Raw genomic sequence first — 20,256 nt, 5'->3', positions numbered from 1 at the left:
AACTTGTTGATTGCTCAAGACATAAACTAAAGATCGGAATCCGCAACCGCCTACTAAGATCCAATGGATCTAGAACTTACCTCCAAGACGAGCAGCGTGATCCACCAATCCTCCATCGACTTCCGCTGCAAACTACAGCGGTCAATTGAATGTTGAGCTGTAAGAAAAACACCTACGACAACCTTCGGCGTCTTCAACCAAGAGGAAACTCCGGCGAACAACCACAAACTTTTCCATGTGCCAGATCTGCTCTGGAAACCACTTACCTTGAGCCCATAAACGGACGGAGGACAGCCGCAAAACTCAGGGAAAATATCATAAAGCTCTTACTACTGCAATTAGAAAGTTTATAAAAATACAACATAACCCCATGCTAAAGTTAATTTTAAGAAAAGATAGCAAATAAAAAAGTGGATTTAAAATTAGTTAATTAAATTTTAACATTCTCCTGGTCTGATTATTGAATGTTAAATTATCTGATCAAGACACTTAAGAAAAAAAGCAATTTTGTCTCAACAACGAATCATGACGTCTTTTTTAATATATACCTCAGAGTTTTGTTTCGGTGGAGCGTCTTGAGATATAAGGAAACTTCCTCTTATTTCCGGAAAAAAAGCTGAAGAGAGAGATTCAGATTCTTCTTAAAAGGAGGCTTGGCTCATTAAAACGAGAAACCAACACAATCACCGCTATGTATAAGAAAGATGGTGAAGAGAGCTTTGCAAACTGCAGGATTTGGTACTGGAAGAGCTTTTGCTGATTTGTTCTCTGCAACTCAGTCCTCCACTTGGTGATCATCAACTTCAAAGAATCAAAAATGTAATATATATGTGCAGTGGTGGAGCCAGAAAAGTTATTCATCCGTGTCATAACTCATAATATTTTTCTCAAGAAAATATAGATTATGATAAAAAAAAAATGTTTTTACAAAAGTTCATTCTAAAGATGAATCCTACGCTCATTCATACTTTGGAAACATTTAATCACTGTTTCGTTTGTCACAGTGTCAAGTACCTGTTTTTCAATAAAGCAAACTAGACAATCACTAAAAAATGTATCACAAATACGATTACGTGAAGCTGTCTTCACAATGTTCATTGCAGAAAAACATCTTTCAACGGTTGCGGTAGCAACAGGTAGAATCAAGGCTAGCTTCAAAAGTCGATAAACCAAAGAATGAGAAATATGTTTCTTTGTCTCCACCATCACACGAGCTAGATCACCAAGACTTTTAAGATTAGAAAACCTTTCATCTCTTTGCACATTATCAAGATAGATGTCAAGTTGATGATCAAGAGATACACGCTCCACAAAACTAAAGTCATCTGGATAAAGCTCAGCCATTCTCACCAACATTGATTTATTAAATTGCCGAAAAGAATCCACCGGACTTAAGGATGCAATGCAAACAAATAGTTCTGAATTTACCTCGTCAAATCGATCATTGAACTCTTGAAGTTGCATATCTAAGACAATGTAGAAATAATCTACCTTATAGTGATGCAAGTTGCTTTTTTTCCTTGGCCTTCTTGAATCAACAAACTCTTCGTCCATATTAAGCACTTCAGTATTGTTTTTCTCACCAAAAGAACATACTTTAGTAAGAAAATCATCCTATCCATCATCACTAAGCTTCTGCAGTTGTCGCTTAGTAGATGCCACCAATGAAATAGCATTCAAGATATCTTGATCTCTTCTCTGTAAAGCCTTGGATAAGCTATCAGTGTGCCCCAAAATATGTAAGGTTAACTGGAGATAGAAAGCAAAATCAAAGGTATGAAAGTATTTGAGGAGGCCATATGCTTGTCTCCTTTTGGTTGTATCTACGCCCTCATCCTGAATATATTCAAGAACCTCAATAATACAAGAAAACAAATCAACAAGCCGTAGTAAAGTCCTATAATGTGGACCCCAACGAGTATTTGTAGGCCGTTGAAGTGAAAGCTCCTGATTTAACCCAGTTCCAGTCTTAATTTCACCATTACTAATCCCTTCTTCAATTTTTTTGCGATAGCTTTCCCGAAGCATGTCTTTTCTCTTGCAAGAAGCCCCAACCACATTCAATAAGAGAGAAACCATATGAAAAAAGTCTCCAACTTCAAAATGTTTTTTTGCTACCGCCACAACAACTAACTGCAATTGATGGGCAAAGCAATGAACATAATACGCTGAACTACTTTCTTTCAAAATCAGTGACCTCAATCCATTGAATTCTCCTTTCATGTTGCTAGCTCCATCGTAACCTTGTCCTTTCACCTTTTTCAAACTCAATCCATGTTTGGCAAACAAAGAATCAATAGCAATCTTCAGAGATAAAGAAGATGTCTCCTTCACATGACTAATGCCAACAAATCTTTCTTTTACTATTCCATACTTATCAACAAAGCGAAAAACCACAGCCATCTGCTCTTTGTCTGAAACATCAGCTGATTCATCTACCAATAAGCCAAAGACATCGTTACCAATTTTTTGGATAACAGATTTAGTTACTTCTTCTGCAAAGCAGTGCACAATATCTTTTTGAACTGGAGGAGATGTCATCTGATTATTTTTAGGAGCATTCTTCAACACAACTTTTCTCACAATCTCATTTTGGCCAGCAGTATATTTGAGAAGCTCCAAAAAATTACCTTTATTTGTTGAATCTTCTGTCTCGTCATGGCCACGAAAAGGTAATCCTTGATGTAACAAATGTCTATAAACATCAATTGAAGCACTCAGCCGAACTCGATACTCATCTTTCATAACATCAGTTTGCTTCTGTAAAGCATGTTTGATAGACTGACCTTGTCTCATCAAGGCATCACATTTATTTTTGGAAATGCTGTGAAAACTAGTATGATCACCTACATGCTTAGTAAACCCATAGGTTTTATTCCACCCACAATAACCAATCGAAACAAAAGCATCACTTCCACCTTGTTTCTCAGCTTGATCTTTGAATAAATAACAACACAAGCAAAAAACTTTTTCTTTTTCCACACTATACTCTAACCAATCACTTCCATATTGATCATACCATTGTGGATTAAAACGCCGTAATATACCTCTTACAATAATTTGTTTAAAATTATGATCAAGAGGTTGATAAGGTCCTCTTATCAAATATCTAGGTCATACCTCCTCTCTTTGATTAGGATGATAACTTAGAATGCTTTTTTTTAGCTGGATCCCATGGCAAGTCATCCGAATCAATGTTGGGTGGTGGAGATTTTCTTTTCAAAAATCTATCAATTGTATTGCCTACAAAAAATACACAACCGAACAAATTATCTATACATGTAACATATTTGCGTAATTATTTGTACAAAAAAATCTAACATACAAGTAATGAAATAAATTTTTGTTACGTTCCAACTAGGTAACAAACTAACAATAATAAATAATAATTCATGATTCCATTCCCACTAAGATATCCAAGAGAAAAACTTAAGCAATCCCTTCTATTTTCACAAATCCAAAATCGTGTATAGTATTTTAATTACTTAAACTAAACAAAACAAAAAAATCTTATACAAATGAATTAACTTACGATTCATAGTTTTCAATCTGCTTAAGCAAAGATGATGATGGAAATTGGAAAGGAAGTCTGGAAGAGTACGCACGATGATGATGGAAAAGGAAGAGTCCAAACTTTTGTTAAATTAGGTTTTTTTAATCAACTTATTATTATGTTTAGTCATACAAATATATTGGATTAAGATTTTGTTAAAAGCTAAGTCCACCAGTTTGCCCAAAAGCCCAAATGTTAATATTTATTTAAGGGTGTCAACAAAATTTCATAGGGGTGTCAAACGTAACTTAAACATATGCTAATTAATTATTTTTATAAAAACTCTTCTAAATTTTATAATTTCATGGGTGTCATATGACACCCCTCATTTTTCACTGCCTCCGCCACTGTATATGTGTTCTTTTTTTCTTAAAGATATTTATATGTAAAATATGAACAATAGAGGAGAAAAAAATAAATAGAAGTTAGTGGAAGGTTTTAGATAAAATTATTATTAATTAATATTTAAGATACCTATTAGAGAATAACTGATAAAAATGCTCTTAGACCATAATTACTAGTAGTTATTTCTCCCAAATTCTCTTATTAAAAACTAATAAAAAATATTAAAAAGAGAGAGAAATAAAGAAAACGTTGCTCAAAGTAGTTATGAATAAAGCAACGTTTCTCAGCCATTTTTACACATGTCAGTTTCTTATAAGTTATGTATTAAAATATTAATTTTTTTTTGAGCAACGGTGCGCTAATGATGCTCTTACAGTCTATATATATATATAACAACATAATTCAGATACACGATCAAAGTTGTGTGAGTTTTTTTTAACCCTAGCTTACGTTGAGAACGTTCAACTGAGAGAAACACTCAGTTGCAACAGAAGAGAGATCATGAAGGTCATGATTGCAACAGAAGAGAGATCACTAGATCTTAACCGTTTGGCATATTCTGCAATTAGAGCTGCTAATGTTTCGGATGATGATCGCTGCTTTGGGAATCTACAATACATGAAACAGAGCTTGAATCTCTTTGTCAAAGATTTTTACATTCTGAAGCGATACTTCCTCTGGCGAGTCTAAGAGATCACGAAAACCCTAAGATATGAACGAAAGCTAACATCTTGTTTAACTCATGGATGAAGACTCTTTACTCCAACGGAAGAACAAACTCTTCTAATTGCAACAAAGTTGCTCTTCCCCTGAAACTGAAGATGATGGGGACATCAAGTCATTATCAGCCAAAGATCAGGGAGGGAACACCAATAAGACGGCCAAGATACTTGGAGAGGATCAGCTCGAGCGTACCAAAGAGATACATGCCTTTCTTGAAGCATATCAACCCAACCAAAAGGAATTAAGCTACAAAACGACTTGTTCTACATTCTTGACCCATCAGAGGAACACGTCGAGTTGGAATCAAGCCAAAATCAATTTTGGTTTAGAAGTTATTCAATTTCTAAACCAATGGTTTCTAGACTTGCCTTATTTGGAGTCTCACGAGTTTGGTAAAGATCAAACGTATCTGTGGCAGCCAAGAGACTATTATATACTTCTAGAAGATCCCTACAACACTCTAAGGTGCACCAACACACAAGAGATCAGGCGGATCCTCCCACACCTTTACTTTCTATATCCGGAACCAAGCTTGCCTTATTTGCCTTGTTTGGAGCCTAACGAGATCAACCAGAAACAGTTCTTTCCCAATCTGTTTGACTGCGTCTCAGAGACCCTCCAAGTGAACAAGAGACTTCCCAGGATACACCATTTCCTTCCCAAGCTATCAAGATACAAACAACGGCTATTTCCTCATCTCGACGATTTCTCATTAAATCTCCAACGACAAAATACAGTGCAGCCGTGAAGAAGAACTCAACGGAGATGTTGGAACTGTTTGATATGGCTAGGAAATCAACTGATGTGGCCAACGCAAAGGGACTTCTTGCGGCTAAAGCAAAGGCATGAATCTGCGTAGATACTCTCTCTTTACTCATGGATTTCCCCATCAGCTCAACTGCTACTGAAACAAGGCGGAGCATGCTAATGCTTGAGAGTCTCACAAAACACAAAGAGATCTGCAATTCTGCAACAGCGCTTCTTCACTATTGGAGACAGAACATTAGAGATCAACAACAGTGACATGTGTGTAAAAAAACTCAAGGATTGTGTCATCTGCAAAAGACAAGGGTCAGGTACTTGTAGACTTGTGTGACTTGACAGGTTTGGTTGTTTATTCTTTTGGTAAATTAGACTAGTGTAGTTACCAGTAAAAAAATCTATTACTCAAAAAAGCTAACAGTAAGGATTTTCACAATTTCTCTTTGTATGGTTCAACACTGGAGTGTGTTTGTTTTCTTTTGTTTTTATATATGTATCCTTGAAATTGCAGTTTGAGTAATCGAGAGCACATCAAGGCAACATCAGGGTACTGTTTGAACTGTTATTAGGATGCTATCCAGTATTTTATCTTCTTTGTAAGTGACTGACTCTGTTTGATTGAGAGTTACTCTATATGCTAAAGTACTCTTAACGGATTCGATCAGTATCCATTACCACCATAACCGATGAGACAGTCGACTGTTATGCAAGAAGCTACTTTCCCTATAATCACATTACGAGCTATGAGACATTAGGGAAGAAAATTACCAATAAATGATCAAACAACCTAAAAATGGCTCTACGAGTCGAGCTTAAAAACAGCTTCGAACGGCCTTTTTCTGCGGAGGGGATTATAGTTTTCCTTGATGAATTTAAACCACATAGAAATAAACTCGGTTTAAGACCAAACATAAGCTTTGATTCGCTTAATAAGCTAAGATTATAACTGAACAATGAAAAGTACACTTAGTAGTTTAAGCTTTGCCGGCGATTAATCCGTTTACATAGTCACGAAAGAAACAAACTAACAAAATCCTAATCCTAGACCTAGCGAGTCCTCTTAACAAAGAGATTACCTCTTTACAAAATATAGTAGTAATTTCCAACAGAGGTCTCTCTAGCTCCCCGTGTTAATTTTAAAACATTGATTCAAACGAACATAACACCTAGCAGAACCTAAGTCATCAGACAACATCATCCAACATCAGAGGAGCAGCTTTGGAGGCGGCCAACATCTTTGTCTTCTCTTTTCCCAGCAGAGCTTCTGTTTCTGAGCACTTTAGCTTCACGTTCTTTAGTTCTTCCTTCTCTTTCTCCAGTAGAGCTTCTATCTCTGAGCACTTCTTCTTAAAGACCTTGAGCTCTTCCTCTAACTCTTGCATCCGAGTCTTACCAAACTGCTCTTCCATCTTCTTTTCCTTTACTTCCTCCAGTTTACGCTCCAACCAATCAACCTTAAAGCCCGAATCTTTCAGATATGTTAATGCTTTCTCTGCTTGGCTTAAGTCATCAAAGGAAAAGTCTTGAAGTGACTGGCACAACGTCTCGATTATATTGAGGAGGAGATTTATGCATGATTTCCTCATATTTTGGTTCTTTACTCGGACCTCTAATGCTATGTCCGGGTGTTTTTCAAATATAAGTTTCACAGATTCCACCTGCAGTTGTAAAAAAAGGATGAAAAACGCATAAACTCATATGTATAGTTCTATATACACATCCATAAACTGAATGGTATACTTTAAAGATACTATTTTTTTTCCCAACATTTTCTCTGTAATAATATGTGTTCCAATGATAAATTCAAAACAGTAACAACAAAGAAGGAGATGATAAATCTCATGAGTTTGAAACTGATAGTTACGTAATAAAGTAATTAATCAAATAAGTTCCTATCAAACAAAACGCATCTAAAAAGAAGTTGTGAATTCTTTGTGAACAAGTTACCTGTGAAGGAAGAACTTGAAACCCATTGACATCTACTGATGATGAAGAATGACTAGACACCGCACCACCACCATAACCATTTAGCCTGATCCTTTTCAGAGGTTGGTTTACCTCTTGAGATTCCTCTGAAACATCTAATTTTCCAATAACTTCAAGAACATCAACCTCCGCAATAATCTTGACTTCATCATTCACAAGAAATCCACCTTCTTTGGCATTAAGTTTGGTAAGAAGAAGGCTTTCTGGATTCCCACCGAGAGGACGATTTTTATCAAACCATTGTTCTGTTTCTGTAGACCAAAAAAAGATATAAGTCAGTTTAACTCAAAAACAAACACAAAACAGAAATATAATTAAAAAAAAATAAAAAAAAAATACGAACTTTCTTTAGTCCAAAGCCTTATATAACTCACCTACTCGTGCGGAGAGTTGATTTACAGCAGTTAGGCTAAATCTTGTGTGTCTTCTCCATCCGGAAGGCAAAGTTTCAAAATCAGCTACCTTTAGATACAGAGACAAATACTTATGAATGAGAATTTCCTGAGGAAAGACAATGAGACACCTGCAACCAAAAATACCATAGAAAACGATCGAGGATGTTCTCATAAATCTGTACTGACCAGAAGAAAAAAAAACATTAGATATTAACAAAGTGGTCTTCTTCTTACCATTTGCAGCCACCAATCACAAATTCATCAGAACAAATGAACCTAAATTGCAAAGATGAGAAATTCTTAATCACCCACATGAACTTTTCATTCCCCATTGAAAAGGACTGACTCCTCACAACCAAAAGTATCAAAGCTTGAAGAAGACCAACGAAAACCCTAATATATAACTTGAGTGGCACGAATCATTCGTTAGTTTTCCTCACTTATTTGCTTATGAGCTTCGGCCCATTTACTATTCTCGGTCCAATTTAACATTTGTGGTTGGTTTGGAAATAAGTTAAAAAGGAAGGGCGGAAGGGTACAAAAAAATTAATATAAAGATAACTCAAATCTGTTCCAGAACCACCTTTTTAAGCCAATGCAACCCTAATTATAAGATTCGAGGAAGAAGACGAAGAAAGAAGGGTTTCGTGTTCTTCATCTTCACAAAGTAAAGCTATTTGAAAGATGGCGGAGCACTTAGCGTCTATATTCGGAACGGAGAAGGATCGAGTGAATTGTCCTTTCTACTTTAAAATCGGCGCTTGCCGTCACGGTGATCGATGCTCGCGCCTCCACACCAAGCCTAGCATCAGCCCTACTCTTCTCCTTTCGAACATGTATCAGCGCCCCGATATGATCACTCCTGGTGTTGATGTCTATGGTAACCCTATCGAACCGCGTAAGATGCAGCAACACTTCGAGGTTTGTAACACTTTTTATTTTCTCCAGGAGATTGAAATTTGGGAATAATTGATGCATTTTAAGGTTATTGGATTTTGAATTTTTTAGATTTTTTATTGCGAATTGAGTGGTCTTATTAGGGATTTTGAATATATTGTTGAAGTATGCTTTGAGTTTTTGTTAGCGATCTTGTTGTATTCACGTGCTATTCTGGTGAATGATTTTGGATGTGTAAATTTGATTCACGTTATCTGGTTTTGATTCAGTATGTTATTGTGAATTTGCAGGAATTTTATGAGGATCTGTTTGAGGAGCTGAACAAATATGGTGAGATTGAGAGTCTGAACATCTGTGACAATATCTCTGACCACTTGGTAAGTTTGTTTTTGGGATACTAGCAAAGTGCCAAAGCATTCTCTCATTTGTTTCTTTCCTGGACGTTAATGATAATTGTACATCAATCTTCTTGTGTAGGTTGGTAATGTGTATGTGCAGTTTCGAGAAGAGGAGCAAGCAGGAAAAGCGCTTCGTAATCTTCAAGGAAGATTCTATGCAGGTTGTTTACCAGTTCATTCTTTTATCTATCTTGTGTTTCAGAAGTTTACTTGATTTTTTCAGGCTTGTACGTTAGTCTTACTTTACTGAAATATTTGGAAACGCAGGTCGTCCGATCATTGTTGACTTCTCCCCTGTCACCGACTTCCGTGAAGCTACTTGTCGACAGTACGAGGAAGAGACTTGCAAACGTGGTGGATACTGCAATTTTATGCACCTGAAAAGCATTAGCAGTGGATTGAGGAGGCAGTTATATGGAAGATACAAAAACAGGCATAGCCATAGCAGAAGTAGGAGCCCTTACAGGCATCGTAGTCATGAAGATCGCTCTCATGAAAGGCATAGCCGCAGTAGAAGGCATGAGGCTGATGATGATAGTGAAAGCCGTAGCAGGAGCAGAAGATACAGGAGCAAGAGTCCTCGCCACAGAAGAGGACGGAGGAGTAGGAGCAGAAGTAGAAGTCCTGGTGGAAGGAGACAGAGGAGTCCTGTTAGGGAAGGGAGTGAGGAAAGACGTGCCAGGATTGAGCAATGGAACAGGGAGAAAGGAGAGCAAGAAAGTGCAAATAACAGGGCAAATGACAATTGCAGCGATGGGTACATGACGAAGGAAGATTATCATCAGGAGCCGTCCTTTCAACAAGAAGGCTATTGATACCACCAATTATATCTGGTCAGTTCAAATTTTCTTTCCCATATGTCTCGTCAATCCTTAGAGGTAGATTCAGTTAGGTATTCAACAAAAATGTAGCTCACAGCCCATTTTCCGCTGTGCAGGTTTGTGCAGGGTCAGAAAGTGTGATTAAAATTGTATAGTTTGCTTAGTTTCAATTGATGATTGGTTTAGTGCTGACAACTTTTTCTGTGCAAGTCATGCATATGCTTCTTTGCTTGCCCTGCAATGATGTGAACCACCCTAAATTTATGTTTTGCTCTTGCGAAACCATTGTCAGTTTTCCTGATTGTTTTCATCAAATCAACTATCTTAGTGCTGCAAGTTTCTGATACGCTCATTTCTCTATTTACAAAGAAAGAAGTTTTCTGAGCTAGTCCGTTTTTCCCCTTTGTTTTTGTGGGTTCGTCATACTTCACTAATAATCATTGTGTCCATGCTTAGTTTGGGTATAACCTTGTTTGTTACTCATAGTGTTGTATCATTGTGTGTGTGTTTGCGTTGTTTGGGTGCATATATGTAGTGCATATAGAATTTTGTTTGTTACAGTCAGGGCAATATGACAAGTGCAAGTTGGGAATTAAGCGAATACAACCATATCTCTCTGTACTGGTTCTGGTCATCTTATCTCCAACTCTTATTTTTTGTCCCATTTCTCTGGCTTTGCTTTTGTGTGCTTACGATTTGTGAAGATTTTTGCAGGTTCAGGTTTGGCCTTGTAGGAATGATAGGTGCGAAAAGGTTTGTTAACAATCTGCGGAATTTGTTTTACAGGTTCTAATGGTGGCTTGAAGATTTGTGTTTGAAAAGATTTGCAGATTCTAGGACTCTTGGATTCATGGTGGCTTGAAGATTTGTGTTTGAAAAGATTTGCAGATTCTAGGACTCTTGGATTCATGGTGGCTTGAAGATTTGTGTTTGAAAAGATTTGCAGATTCTAGGACTCTTGGATTCATGGTGGCTTGAAGATTTATTTTCCGTTTGTGTTTTTAATTTTCAGAATTAGTTCTTCTTGGCTCTGTATGGATATTATTCTATACTTTTGGATTTGGAAGTTTAGTGTGATTTGTCTAAGTGGATCTTACGGTTTGGTTAAGATGTTTTCAACTCGATTTGTTTGGTTCTGTTTAACAATGGATTGTGAATCCATAAACCAGTCTCTTCATTTTACCCATTAATTAACAAACAAGATAATTACTAAATATAATTGTGGATAGTTTACTGCCAATTCGTGGATATAGCACATTAATTTCTTAATGATAGATTTTAGGTGAGCAATCCCATTAGGAGATCTCTGTTATGTGGACTTGTCAAGAAACTAGGTCCATCTTCCTACCAAGAAAAAAAAATTAGGTCCATCGAGGGGAGGAGGAAAGAGAGAGAGAGTGAAGGGATGTGACCATGAACCACCGAGCAACTATGTAGAGAAGAGGGAAGATGTTGTAAAACTGACTAATGAAACGCAAACAACACCATTCAAAAATATATGATTGCAAAAATTGCTATGTTCAAAATCCAACATGATGGAAATGATAAAGGTCAACATTGATAATGCATCCTCCAACATTAATTAGTATGTGTCTATGTGTAGTACTTGAACTTCTTTCAGAGACTGATTATGGATATGAGAGGTTCTCTTTCAGTCATTTGCTCTAACCAGCTGAGCTACTTGTGAACCACTTTCATTTTAAACCTAATTGAAACTAGCTAGCGTTAATTAGTCTGTTCATTTATTTCAGAGAAGAGAAATTGATTTGGTTTGGTCTGAAATCTGGTTTATTCTTGTAATTGATTTAATATCGGTTTAGTATTGTATATTGATGGTTAATGGTTGTTTGGTAAACTGTATACCAATGGTTGTGGCTAATTGGATGAGATCTTTGAATTTGAGGAGAATTAGATAGAGCTTTTGATGCATGGACATATAGGTTGAGAGGAATTTGTGTGTGGATATTTAAGACGAGGTTAAAGTTTGGGCTCCATCTGATACGATACAATAGTTCTGATAGAAATATGACGTTTTCCCAAAATCATCCCTTGAGTCTGTGAGCTGTAATAAATTGTGAAATTTATAATTTATAAAATTTAAAATATTAAAAGCTAGAGTTTCGAAAATACGGTTCACTTTCAATATGAACACATAATTAAGATTTAGGTTTTTATCAGAAGACTGGGTATCTCTGATTCTTAATTTCATAGTGAAAGATCTATGTGAAAATTTAATGTATAAATGGAGCTAATAAGGCATTTCTCGAGAATTCAAGAGTTCTCGAGACACTTACTCTGCGATTGGCCGATCGTACGATAAAAGAAGAGTCTATCATCTTCATGGAACTCTTGAGATTCCGAAGATGCTCTAGCGCGTCTGGAGTACACGTTGTTTGACGATGCTGAAACTATGATTGAGGAGATTGTGTTTTAACACACTCAAACCTTCTTCTCTCTTCTCTTGTGTTCATTTGAATTCATATAAAGTATAATATTGTGTGTCTCTGTAGATTTTGAACTTCTCTTAGAGATGCGTCTGATTCTAAAACTTGTTGAAACTAAAATTCATAACATGGACAAACTTTTTGTTTAAAAATCCACTATTTCCAATTTCCCCTATATATATTTTACTAGTTATAAGAGAGTTTGATCACTTGAAGAAAAAGAAAACTAGTACTGATTTGTCAAATAATTAAATTAACTGCCCCAAAGGATATAATTCGAGACCGCACAAACTTGATCCAGCCTGGTCTCGAGTCTTAACTATAATTTAAGCCTAATTCTACCTTATACTTATGAGAACTGAGAAGTGAGATTCGGCGGCTGTGGAGAAAAAAGAGTATAAATCAAGACTTAATTTTCTTTTTGAAACATTAACAAATGGGAAATGGAAACCTTATATTGGTAGTAAGTATATTGCAGTTCATGTAGAACTAGGTTGGGATATCCTACTATATTAATTGGGAAGTATAAATATAAAATTTACGTTGTGTAAAAAATTACATTCAATTATCATTAGAAAAACTTAATTAAAATTAATTAATTAATTAAATAGATATAATTAATTAAAAAACGAAAATTGGGGACACATAAAATAAAATAAATTTTAGAAAAGTAAAAAAAAATCTATTAGAACCAAAACTAATTCGTACTTAAAAAAAAAATTTAACAGCTAAGATTTTAAAAATCTAATCGAATAAAATCTAAAGTTCATTATATGCAAATGTTTTATTGACAGGTATCGAATAAAATCTAAAGTTCATTATATGCAAATGTTTTATTGACAGGTTTTCAATAAACATTTTTAAAATATAAATATTTTAATATAAGTAAACCAAATTTTTAATCACAAATCTTTATTAATAACATAATAACAAAACAAATTATTAAAAAATTTCATCAAACAAAAAGTTCGCAATTTTCCGCGAGTTAATATCTAGTTAAATATTAATTTTGAGATTTATCCAGGTCAAACCAGGTCAACAGATGTTAAAAAAAAAAAGCAACGATAAAACCACAAAACTTCGCCAGATTTTTGGATAAGGGTTTGTCAAAAAATTGTTCATCTCCAAAATCAATATCTTCTTCAAGATTTCTCATCTGTTGAACAACGTACAAGATGAAGCAAGTGGGATTGACTCGCAGATGGATAGCTTTGGACGCAGCTTTCAACAAATTCTCGATCATATTCAACGTTCTCGTTATTATTTTTATTTTTTTTGTTAAAAACTTTCTCGTCATTGCAACGCTGGTTTTTCTTCTGAGGATGACATGGAGAGAATCTAAGTTCATCGATTTCGGAAACTTCGAGTTCTCGAAAGCAAATTTTCGTGCGGCGATGGGGATTCTAGCTCTGGTGATGCAGCTATGTATCAAGCTGGAAGTATTCCCTGGATTATAAATGACAAAGAGTTAGCTATGATATATGGTTTCTTGACTCTGGCCTTATACCAGAGCCGTGCCGAGGGTCATGGAGGCGAGAGGCGGTAAGAAAAAAACATTTTAACTTATATAAAAAAAACAAAAAATTAATGGTAACTAATATCACCTTTTCAAAAGAGTAGAGTCAAAAACTAAAATATTAGTTATAAAATATAACACAAATAGCAAAATATAATGATATCAAAGAAGTTAATTGTGCTAGAGGATTGCAAAAACAATGAAGAAACAAAAACACGTTTAAGTTTGACATTAGGAATAATAAATAAATAAGATTTTTATCCTAATTTGTTATTTTGATTTTAGCTTTAAGTTATAATTTGTTTCTTTTCTTTCTTTCTAGTAAAAACTCTGTGGTTCTATTAATTTAAAAGCATTATGTTTCTCAAGTTAAGCTTATATGATTAGAAACAAAAATTGAAGGCCGTAGGCCAAAGTTTCTTTTTTGCCTACATAGGCACGGCTCTGCTTATACCTCATGAACCTGTTCGGATTCGTAAGGGGGATTTTATTGCTATCAGTTTTTTCCTCCGAGTCTTCTTCTCTTGGTTTTTCGATTCGCCAAGTTCAGAAACGTAAAAGAATCTCAAGATTAGATTGCTTGAAGATGAAGATTCCAATCTATATATGGTTATTACCTTTAGATTGTAAGGGTTATAGTCTTTTATGGTTTTTTTTTTTATAAGTTTTTCTTTCTTCTCAAGTACTGTTGTAATTAATGCTATGAAGAATCTCTAGTTTAATTAAATTGCTTGGAGATGAAGGTTCAAATCTGGGTTTTAGGGTTTTCTTAGGGTTGAATCGTTCAGTGATGATTTTTTTACTGGTAAATATTGCTATGAGTTTGGCACCAGGTTTGGTTTTGCCTTTCGAATCCAAAACTTGTTTCAAAAGTACATTGAAACGATACCTCTTACTATTATTAGAGAGTTGATCGCATGAAAGCGAACGCAATTACTGATTTGTCAAATTAACTGTCACATAGGCGACTCTTTGCTACTATAGTTTTTCTCCCATGAAGAAGTGTTATCTCTAGTGAAGATGAGTGTAGCTTTAAGTTTTCCAGCGGTGAATCATCTCTTCAGTCTCCGTTGCCGGAATTAGATGTTGTTCAAACTAAGATGTGCGAAACGAGTATATACTTACAAAGCCAACACGTATGTCATGACTGAAATCATCTCTTCAATCCTCCTGAACCTGAAGTCGGTATACCTACAAATTAATTAAGCCACTCATTATCAGACATGTCATGCCCCCTGAACCTGTAACAACGTACGGTTACAAACTGAAGAAGAGCAAAAACCTCAAGCAAATAGACCAAACACATACAAACATATTAACATTATACAAGAGCATATATTTCAGACATAAAGATGAAGCATATATCTTTTATCCTATAAAGCACAAGTCACATATCTAATCAAAATTAGCCACATCAGATTTTTTTTTTAAATTTTTTAAAAAATTTCGAAATAACAAAAAAAGCAAACATCGTGGTATATAAAAATCCTCTATAAAAAAAACTGACAATAGAATAAATGGGTTTTTTATTTGGGTATATTTGAATCTAGCCCACAAAGAAGTCCATTTAACCAATATAACCCTAATCAAAAGAATCAGAACACGTTCACGTTTATCTCCACTTTTTTGTTTGTGTCGTTCAAGCTTTTCATCTTCCTCTGTTACACGACAAACACAACTGCTTAAGAAAATCATTCCTAATTTCACTCCCACTAACAGCTCCAAGTTCATGGTGGTTTAAAACAAATCTCATCTTCTATATAAATCCTCTTGAACTTTCTCTAAACAAAAAAAAAACACCACAAAACTTTTTTTATTTTCGATTACCAATTCACCACCAGATCACATATCCTCAGTTCGTTCAACCACGAAAACCTCTTTCAAATTCACAAATCCAAAGCCCTTTAAAAACTATAATTCTCTTAGAGGTAAATCCTTTAACTTTTGTTCATGTATATCCATTACTTTTCTCTTGAATTCATATTAATTCTCTTTTTTTTTCTTTAGTTTCAGGTGGAAGATGCCTCTGCATTATATTCCTCTCTCAAATATAAATTCTTTGAAAAAAGAATGGAAGATCACAGCTCTAATAATAAAGGACATGGAATTTTTATCTAAAAGATAAACCTGGTTATTCTCGGTATTGAAGCAATTCTTGTGGATGCAAAGGTATATGAACAGAATTGTGTTTGTATTTATAATCTTCGTATTACATTACATTATAGCATTTTCAAAGTAAAATTAACTTTGCATATATTTCTATTTTTCCGTTGACAGGGGATCAAATTCAAACATCTGTGAAAAACAAATTAGTTCGAAAATTCCAAAAAAGAATTGGTGGAAGGAAGGTGTTGTGATATCATGAATTTTGAAGTGTGAGATAACTTTGGTGACTACAAGGGGACCATACAAGGGGGTTAATTTCATGTATACGACATGTGTGAAGCTGGCTGATCAGATCCCAAGTATATCTCGCTTCAACTTATGTCCTTTTTCAGAGATTTTAAGTCAACCAAATGTGGATGACATATTCATTGGTATGTTTTTTCTGCTACTCTACATTTCACTTTAATCTTGAAATAGATTAGCGTCTCCATGATTAAACGATAGAAGGATTGGTTTAAAATTAGTAAAATTTATATCTGTTTCACAGTTTCTCCATTGGTGAATTGATTTGTGATAGTTTCTTTGTCCTTTTTAATTCAAATTCTATTACTATATCATTCCATTGTTGCATTTAGATCTATTTGCACTCTCATATGAATTGTTAATGATTTTTACTATTTGATTTGTTTTCTTCAGAGTAGTTTCATTATCGGAATTCGAGTCACAAACTTAAGGGCCTGAGCTTTTGTATGCTCCACGGGATTTATTCATCTCATTGTAGCCGAACTCCTGATTTTGAACCGCGCCTTGCAGACACCGAGTTTTATCGGGGCGAATCAAAAGGATTGATATGATCTACTTGACGAGCGGCTTCCAAAGACGACGAGTCTGGGATTAGGATGATGATTAACTTCCACACTTCTCCGCCTCTTCTTCGTTGTGGCTTCTGCATTGGTGAGTACAAAAATTAGTGGCTTCTGATTTAAAATTTTTAACAATATTGTTGTGACTTGTGAGTGGCCCTTGAAACAGAGGACACAAAGAAGATCACTCAACAATAATAATTGTTAAACAATAATTGAAGACCAGCCCTGTTAAACAAATGAATCACAAAAGCTACACCATAGTTAACACGTCTCTTCAAGTATCAGGACGGTGCATGTGCAAAGATGAAGGAGCAATTCATCACTCCAAATAGGTTTGAGATTCTCCATTCTCAAGGCAGTCACTCAACATTTATAATAAGCATCGTTTGAAATCAGTAATATTAAAATTTCATATTGTTTTACTTGGTGTATAAAACCCTTTTGAGTGAATGTAATACGTATTACGTAAGATGAAATCAATAATATGAGATTTTTTTTATCTAAGCCTATTGTAAGTTACATAATTAATTATCTTGATTTTCATTTTCTTAATATAAAATTATTTGACAAATTTTTTCCCCCGTACGAAGTACGGGCTTAATACTAGTATGATAAATAAAAGCAGAGTATGTTGTAGATGATTATGTTAACAAAACACATGGAGTCGTCAAACGAAGATAGGTCTCTAACCATAATTACTTAGTTCTACGATAAACTAAAACACTGCTCCTAAAACAATAAAACCTTAAGAAAATCCAATCAAACAAACCATGATATACATATGTTCTTCTTCACATGTGGTCCATAAGTTCAAAAGCTCATTGGTCCAAAAAGCTTTCACAAGGAGGAATGACACACTACAATTAAATACATAATATACTAATATAGTGTCTATGAATGTACAGACACACCTTCATAAAACAAAGTACATCCATGAATAAAAGGCATAAATAAGGTTTTGGCCACATTAACCGATAAAAACGTGTAAAACGGTTAAAACCTAAAGCCTTTTAGAAACAGTAATCGATGTAAAACTAGTAATTAAACTAGGCGGTTTAAAGACTCTTTTCTGGTTTTTCTCTCAAGTTCTTTAACGGCAACAGATATTTTCATTACAAATACGTCCAAAGTACACTTAACCTTTGCCGGTCATAATTCGTTTACATAGTCACGAGAGAGACAACTAACAAAATCCTAGTCCTAGCGAGTCCTCTTTACAAAAAATATAGGAGTTTCCAATAGACAGAGAAGAAGTTTATTTAGGCGTCCTGTGTTAATTTTGAAACCTAGACTCAAATGGACATAACACCTAGCACTAGCAGAACCTAAGTTATCAGACAACAACATCCAACGTTAGAGGAGGAGCTCTGGCAGCGGCCAGCGCTTTTTTCTTCTCTTTCTCGAGCAGAGCCTTCTATGTCTAAGCACTTCTGCTTGGAGACCTTCAGTTCCTCTTTCTTTTTCCAAGTGAACTTCTCATTCCCCATTGAAGTGATGAGTCGCGAGTAAAGGATCAATCAATGTTGATCCGAAGCAAGATCAAAAGAACTCTCGAACCATAGACGACAAAGTTTTCATTTGGGTAGTTGTGACTAACTCTTTTTGTTTTTTTTTTCATTTCATTATATATATATTTTTTGGTGAAATTTTTTCATTTCATTATATATGACAATACAAAGACTTGAGAAAACTCACGATTCCTACAAACTTGAAAATGGGAAAGTGGGATTCATGTCCCTAAATCACAGGAAGACTAACAAGAAGCAAACAAACGGAAAGAACATAGGGTTCAGAAATTTTCAATTTTTTTTTTTTTTTGACCGCAGAAAAATTTTCAATTTTGTGTATCTTTATTATGACTTAAATATGACTTGAATCAAAGGTGAGAATACCAAAACAAATTACTAATTGGTTCATTTATGGATTGTGAATGGTTATTACTCCCTCTGTTTAAATAGTTTTTTTCTTGAACTGTGTGGATTGTGTTAAAATGACACTCTTTGTAAAACAATGTCTTTTTGTATCCTTTTTATTAATTGGGAAGTACTTTTTTTAACATAACCTTAAAAGTGTAAATAATCACATAATTATGTCATTATAGATATATGTTTTAAAGAACAAATTAATAGTTAATACTTAATAGTCATTAAAAGTAAAAATGTCAAATATTAATTTAGTCAATTTATTTATTTTTAAAATTATAATAAATATGTAACATATCAAATAAAAAATTAGAAAAAACTCTTGTTTGATATATTAAAATATTAGAAAGTAGTCCATGCGATGTGTAGTTTATGTATGCATTATTAATTTAAAATAGAAAATGAAGTTTTTGTTCAATTATATATGAAATGTACAGATGTAATTGTTAATATATGTCTTAAAATTAATATTCATAATAATACGGTTCAACTACAATTTATAATTTATATATGTTATATACTGTTTCATAGAAGGGTCATGAAAAATAGAAAAGTTAAAGTAAATATTATTCAATATTTTTTTATTACAATTTATTGTTGAAATTATTTAAATAGTATGTTACTATATTAATAAGCCCTTTACTGATAGCAAAGTCAAAGTCAACTATAGATGGGTTTTTTTTGTTGACAACAAAACCATATATGGTATTCTCGTTAAATATTTAAGATAAATGATATTTTTTTTCTATTTTTTCTTTTTTTTAGAAAATAAAAAACTGATAAGTAGTCTAGAAAGAAAAGTGTAAGATCTTACCTAATTTTTTTTATAGATAATTTTATGTTTTCCTATATATTAATTTTATTGTCATCATCTAAAAGTAATAATTAACAAAAAAATAGTTTTAGATATGATAAGTCAATTTAAAAAAAATTATTAAAATAATATCACAATAAAATTATCTTATACTATAAGTTTAACCAGTTTTTATAAAATTTCATGAAAATAAAAGTGTGTGAAATTTAATATATTTTTTATTTTCTATATATTGTCTCTATTTCTAATCATTTTAATATAAATAGTATGAATAACAATAAATTAAACTCTGAAATTATTGTTTTCTGTTATATCATAGGGTGATAAAGCAATTATGTTATGATACCATTTTTTTAGTATATATCATTTAAACACAATCAAAATGTAACTTATAAATTACTATTAAATACAAATTTGAGTTGTGTCTTTAATACAATATATATGATTATTGAATATAATGTGAGGTTTTTAAATATTAGAAAATCTTTTATATTAAATTAGTCTATCATAAATTAATTTGGTTTCAGGTTTTACTTTGAAATCTATGAAACCATTTTATAGTAATAGAAAAATTAGTTACAGCAAAGTTAATTAATTTTTGTATGTTTGTTAAATAATTATGATAAATTAAATTATTTATAGTTTTGGCTAAGCAAACAATTCAACAGAACATAGAAACATAAACTCACCATGGAATCACATTGTAGG

General features: G+C 33.8%; 2 protein-coding genes, 1 long non-coding RNA gene and 2 pseudogenes across 8 annotated transcripts; 3 read left to right on the top strand and 2 right to left on the bottom strand.

Annotated features, from left to right (window-relative positions):
• Window positions 1-939: 939 nt before the first annotated feature.
• On the bottom strand, window positions 940-3,539 carry LOC147945824 (uncharacterized; annotated as a pseudogene).
• Window positions 3,540-4,408: 869 nt separating this feature from the next.
• Window positions 4,409-5,644, top strand: LOC147945823 (uncharacterized; annotated as a pseudogene).
• An 898-nt stretch (window positions 5,645-6,542) lies between these two features.
• On the bottom strand, window positions 6,543-8,096 carry LOC104780328 (MATH domain and coiled-coil domain-containing protein At3g44800-like). Of its 2 annotated transcripts, XM_087509071.1 has the most exons (5): window positions 7,999-8,096; window positions 7,744-7,892; window positions 7,331-7,620; window positions 6,739-7,041; window positions 6,568-6,675 (listed from the first exon to the last, which is right to left on the bottom strand). In XM_087509071.1, the coding sequence occupies exons 1-5, from the start codon at window positions 8,094-8,096 to the stop codon at window positions 6,568-6,570; spliced, it is 948 nt and encodes a 315-aa protein (XP_087365197.1). The 2 variants fall into 2 exon arrangements, with proteins under 2 accessions (XP_087365195.1, XP_087365197.1); XM_087509069.1 differs by having other exon boundaries at window positions 6,543-7,041.
• A 211-nt stretch (window positions 8,097-8,307) lies between these two features.
• On the top strand, window positions 8,308-11,004 carry LOC104780327 (splicing factor U2af small subunit B). Of its 4 annotated transcripts, none has more exons than XM_087510224.1 (5): window positions 8,308-8,685; window positions 8,952-9,038; window positions 9,139-9,220; window positions 9,327-9,892; window positions 10,718-11,004. In XM_087510224.1, the coding sequence occupies exons 1-4, from the start codon at window positions 8,449-8,451 to the stop codon at window positions 9,872-9,874; spliced, it is 954 nt and encodes a 317-aa protein (XP_087366350.1). In that variant the 5' UTR covers window positions 8,308-8,448; the 3' UTR covers window positions 9,875-9,892; window positions 10,718-11,004. The 4 variants fall into 4 exon arrangements, with proteins under 4 accessions (XP_087366350.1, XP_010503126.2, XP_087366349.1 ...); XM_010504824.3 differs by having other exon boundaries at window positions 10,667-11,004; XM_087510223.1 differs by having other exon boundaries at window positions 10,595-11,004.
• Window positions 11,005-15,460: 4,456 nt separating this feature from the next.
• Window positions 15,461-17,316, top strand: LOC104780326 (uncharacterized). Of its 2 annotated transcripts, none has more exons than XR_766701.3 (5): window positions 15,461-15,768; window positions 15,848-16,009; window positions 16,118-16,377; window positions 16,643-16,900; window positions 16,979-17,316. It is a non-coding gene; the product is annotated as an uncharacterized LOC104780326 (long non-coding RNA). The 2 variants fall into 2 exon arrangements; XR_766702.3 differs by having other exon boundaries at window positions 15,511-15,768; window positions 15,854-16,009.
• Window positions 17,317-20,256: the final 2,940 nt, after the last annotated feature.

This window comes from Camelina sativa, chromosome 4 (assembly GCF_030686135.1).
Source record: "Camelina sativa cultivar CO46 ecotype springtype chromosome 4, ASM3068613v1".
NCBI lineage: Eukaryota > Viridiplantae > Streptophyta > Magnoliopsida > Brassicales > Brassicaceae > Camelina > Camelina sativa.
This window is presented reverse-complemented; position numbering and strand designations above follow the sequence as displayed.

Excerpts from the sequence above, each read along its gene's own strand:
- LOC104780328 (XM_087509069.1), bottom strand. The coding sequence starts at position 8,096 with ATGGGGAATGAAAAGTTCATGTGGGTGATTAAGAATTTCTCATCTTTG. Across the intron at positions 7,621-7,743 it reads TCAACTCTCCGCACGAGTAG|AAACAGAACAATGGTTTGAT; the intron begins GTGAGTTATATA and ends TTTGGTCTACAG. Across the intron at positions 7,042-7,330 it reads TTCAAGTTCTTCCTTCACAG|GTGGAATCTGTGAAACTTAT; the intron begins GTAACTTGTTCA and ends TTACAACTGCAG.
- LOC104780327 (XM_087510224.1), top strand. The coding sequence starts at position 8,449 with ATGGCGGAGCACTTAGCGTCTATATTCGGAACGGAGAAGGATCGAGTG. Across the intron at positions 8,686-8,951 it reads AGATGCAGCAACACTTCGAG|GAATTTTATGAGGATCTGTT; the intron begins GTTTGTAACACT and ends GTGAATTTGCAG. Across the intron at positions 9,221-9,326 it reads TCAAGGAAGATTCTATGCAG|GTCGTCCGATCATTGTTGAC; the intron begins GTTGTTTACCAG and ends TTGGAAACGCAG.